The following is a 3,851-nucleotide window of genomic DNA, read 5'->3' on the forward strand; positions in this document are numbered from 1 at the left end:
GTAAATGCTCGTTGCTGTCCGCTTTTGACGAGTTAGGGTCCTTCTAGAGTTTTTTTTTTAAAGTTTCTTAGAGTGTTACATTATGTGGTTAAAATTTATTGGTAAGTTATATCAATTTTTTTGATGTGATTTATCAATAAATCTCAACCACACAATATAGTACTCTAGAAAATTTTAAAGAAATTTCTCTCTAGAGGATCCTTAGTGCACTCTAAAAGCACAACATGACTGTAGTGGCTTCATTGAAGATGTATTATGACTTATTTTTATAATTTAAATCGTTTATTTTGTTAAATTTATTAAGTATTTTATGTTATTAAAAATTATATTAATTAGATATCAATAATTATATGATCGAATTATATATTATTTATATAATTTTTAATATCCAATTAATATGATTTTTAATAAGACTAAAATACTTAATAAATCTTATAAAATAAACAATTTAAATTATAAAAATAAAATTATAACACACCTCAAATAGAAACACCACATTAAAACACAGCAGCGACTCCTTTTCCCTTTTGACCCTTTTTGGGGATGCCTTTCTATTTGGTCAGCGTTAACATCACCACGGTCTCTCTCTCTCTCTCTCTCTATCTATCTCTATATATACATAGACAGGGGTACCATTCTTAGGACGCCTGTCTCACCATTTCTTCCAAACAAGAAAATAAGAAAATCTTGCAAAGAAAAGAGAGATAAAAAAGGGGTCTCTTCGTTGATAAACCAAAAGATTTGAGTGTGAAACAGTTGAAGATAGAGAGTGAGAGAGAGATTGAAAGTATAAGATGGGTAGACCACCTTGCTGTGATAAAACTGGTGTGAAGAAAGGGCCATGGACGCCAGAAGAGGACATCTTCTTGGTGTCTTACATCCAAGAAAATGGACCTGGGAATTGGAGAGCTGTTCCCACAAATACTGGTATATTTTCTTTTCTTTTACCTTTCTTGATGTTTTCACTGTTGTTGTTTGCTTTTTGGGGTTGGTTCGATCATTGATGAGGTCTATTTAATATCTTATCCTGCTCAAGCACTATTTTCTTGAATGGGGCTATGCTATAGTAGTACTAGTAGTACTATTAAGTATCAAATTTACTTTTTGGGTTTGATTCGTTTGTATATTTACAATATTGTATTCTTTTTTCATATGGGTTTTTTCACAGGTTTGCTAAGATGCAGCAAGAGTTGCAGACTCAGGTGGACTAATTATCTCAGGCCGGGGATCAAACGGGGCAACTTCACTGATCATGAAGAGAAAATGATAATTCACCTCCAAGCTCTTCTGGGCAACAGGTGAACCCATACCCCGCTCTCTCTCTCTCTCTCTCTCTCTCTCTCTCTCCTATCCGTTCATATTTATTCGGTGTTTAGTTCTTGTGTTTATAGTATAATAACTTATTCTAGTTAGAAGGTTTAAATCGGCCAATACATATTGTAATTGTAGTCTTTTCATATTGTTGCTTACATGTATATATTGAGTAATATTTTTGATAATACTATACGTTTTTGGATATTATTATTTAAAACCATGATTTGATCATTTTTTTTTTTCCAAATCCCAATCGGAAGATTATATCCTATTTAGTTCAGTTTTCAAAATTTGTAAAAAAATTTTTCAAATAGTAAAATTAGTTTTTAAAAAAAACACCCAAACATATATTTTCAAAATTTTTAACATTATTGTTTCCCCGAAAATATATATATATATGAAAATAATGGTTGTTTTTATTAATTATTTCTTATAAAACTATTTTTTTTTTCCTTTTTTTTTTTTTTTTGAAAAACTCAGAACAAGCAATGATACAAAAAGACAAGTTTTAGTTTGTTACAATTGTTTTGTTTTTTTTATCATTTCTGTTGTTGATGGAAGTGAGATTTTGATTGTGCCTTTAATGTAATATATTCAAAGTTTGTCTTGGTTCAGGTGGGCTGCAATAGCTTCCTATCTTCCCCAGAGAACTGACAATGATATAAAGAATTACTGGAACACCCATTTGAAGAAGAAGCTCAAAAAACTTAATGGCCATGAACATGGCCATAGCCAAGATGGTTTCTCAGCTTCACAATCATCATCAGTCTCCAAGGGTCAGTGGGAGAGGAGGCTCCAAACAGACATACACATGGCTAAGAAAGCTTTGTGTGATGCTTTGTCTATTGACAAATCAACCAATTTAAATGACTTAAAACCATACCCTAATGGCTACTCTCACCCTCGTAGTACAAGCCCCCCGGCCGCCCAATCATCATCCACCACGTATGCGTCGAGTACTGAAAACATAGCTAGGTTGCTCCAAAATTGGATGAAGGGTTCACCTAAATCATCTCAAACAAGCTCAGAAACCACAACTCAAAACTCTAACAACCCTAGTGAGGGAACATTGAGTGCCACTACACCGGAGGGCTTCGACTCGCTTTTCAGCTTCCATTCTTCCAATTCTGATGCCTCTCAGTCCGTGACGGTGGACGAGACAGCTACAAATTTCACCCATGAAACTTGCCTATTTCAAGATGAGAGTAAGCCAAGTTTGGAGAATCAAGTTCCTTTGTCATTGCTAGAGAAATGGTTGTTTGATGATGGTGCTGCTGCACAAGGACATGGCGACCTATTGGACATGTCCTTGGGGGAAAATGATGAGTTCTTTTAGGCCCCGTTTGTTTCCAGAGATGGAATGGAGGGGATTGATAGTGAGGGGATTAATAGTGAGGGGATTGTTAGTGAGGGTCGTTTGTTTTCAGAGATAGAATGAAGGGGATTGATAGTGAGGGGATTGATAATGAGGGGATTGTTAGTGAGGGGATTGATAGTGAGGGGATTAGTAGTGAGGGGATTGATAGTGAGGGGATTAGTAGTGAGGAATTGTTAAATTATTTTTATATAAAATAATAAAACAAATAAAAAAATATAAAAAATTAAAAATTATATTTTAAAAAAAATTTCCAATATATAAAAAATAAAAAAAATAAAAAAATTTCTAATCCCCTCACTATTTTTCTAATACCATCTCTACCTCCTCACTATGAATCCCCTCCCCAAGGGTATTAGTAATACCAAGGTATTAGTAATACCCTCCCTATCTCTCAAAACAAACAAGGTATTAGTAATACCAAGGTATTAGTTAGTCCCAAGGTATTAATAGTCCCAAGGCTATCTCTCAAAACAAACACCCCATATACTAATCCCAAGGTACTAATAATCCTAATCCCCTTGCTATAACCCAAAACAAACGGGGCCTTAGGGTTTAATTGGGGTTTTAAAAACTTTGGGGTTTCTTTGTTTTTTTTTTTGGTCTTATTTGGAGTTTTAGGCTTTGAATGGAGCGATGTTAGGGTGATTATTTAAGTATCAATTTATTTATTATTTGATGCGGCGTTTTATACCGTACTAAATCATCTTGTTATTTCAATTTCTCGTTTATTTTACATGTAAAAGGCCACATCAAATGATATGTAAATGTTATCGTCCTAACATTACTTTTTTATTGTTTGCGTCTTCTAATTTTGAGCAGAAAAGTGTATATTACAAGTATATCTATATATATGTACCTGAGAGGAATAAATCTCAGCTTCATTTGACAATATCATTTTTTCACTTAAAAGTTAAAAAATTATTAAAAAAATTAAAAAATTAACAATTGATATTAAAAAGTCAAAGATTTATTGTTATTTTTATTTTTTGCACATCTTTTCATAAAAAATTAAAAAATTATTTCAAACATATTAATATTTTTTGCATCGTATTTTAGTTAAAAAGTTACTTAAAAATTATATTTGGTTCACTAAAATGAGAATGAATTAAACAAAATAGTTATTTCTTATGTTTTTTTATTAAATAATTATTCTTTTAAA

General features: G+C 32.2%; 1 protein-coding gene across 2 annotated transcripts; it reads left to right on the plus strand.

Moving 5' to 3' along the window:
• The first annotated feature begins 529 nt into the window (after positions 1-529).
• On the plus strand, positions 530-3,484 carry LOC114306933 (myb-related protein 306). 2 transcript variants are annotated; one of them, XM_082866594.1, is made up of 4 exons: positions 530-927; positions 1,169-1,298; positions 1,930-2,650; positions 3,242-3,484. In XM_082866594.1, exons 1-3 carry the CDS (start codon positions 795-797, stop codon positions 2,648-2,650), a joined length of 984 nt encoding a protein of 327 aa, XP_082722720.1. In that variant the 5' UTR covers positions 530-794; the 3' UTR covers positions 3,242-3,484. The 2 variants fall into 2 exon arrangements, with proteins under 2 accessions (XP_082722720.1, XP_082722719.1); XM_082866593.1 differs by having other exon boundaries at positions 638-927; positions 1,915-2,650.
• The last annotated feature ends 367 nt before the right edge of the window (positions 3,485-3,851 follow it).

Source organism: Camellia sinensis, chromosome 4 (genome assembly GCF_055761805.1).
Source record: "Camellia sinensis isolate YWXY chromosome 4, ASM5576180v1, whole genome shotgun sequence".
NCBI lineage: Eukaryota > Viridiplantae > Streptophyta > Magnoliopsida > Ericales > Theaceae > Camellia > Camellia sinensis.

Bases quoted from the DNA above. Each gene is read 5' to 3' on its own strand.
- LOC114306933 (XM_082866593.1), top strand. From the start codon at position 795: ATGGGTAGACCACCTTGCTGTGATAAAACTGGTGTGAAGAAAGGGCCA. The intron at 928-1,168 runs GTATATTTTCTT...GTTTTTTCACAG, and splicing joins AGCTGTTCCCACAAATACTG to GTTTGCTAAGATGCAGCAAG. The intron at 1,299-1,914 runs GTGAACCCATAC...ATATATTCAAAG, and splicing joins CAAGCTCTTCTGGGCAACAG to TTTGTCTTGGTTCAGGTGGG.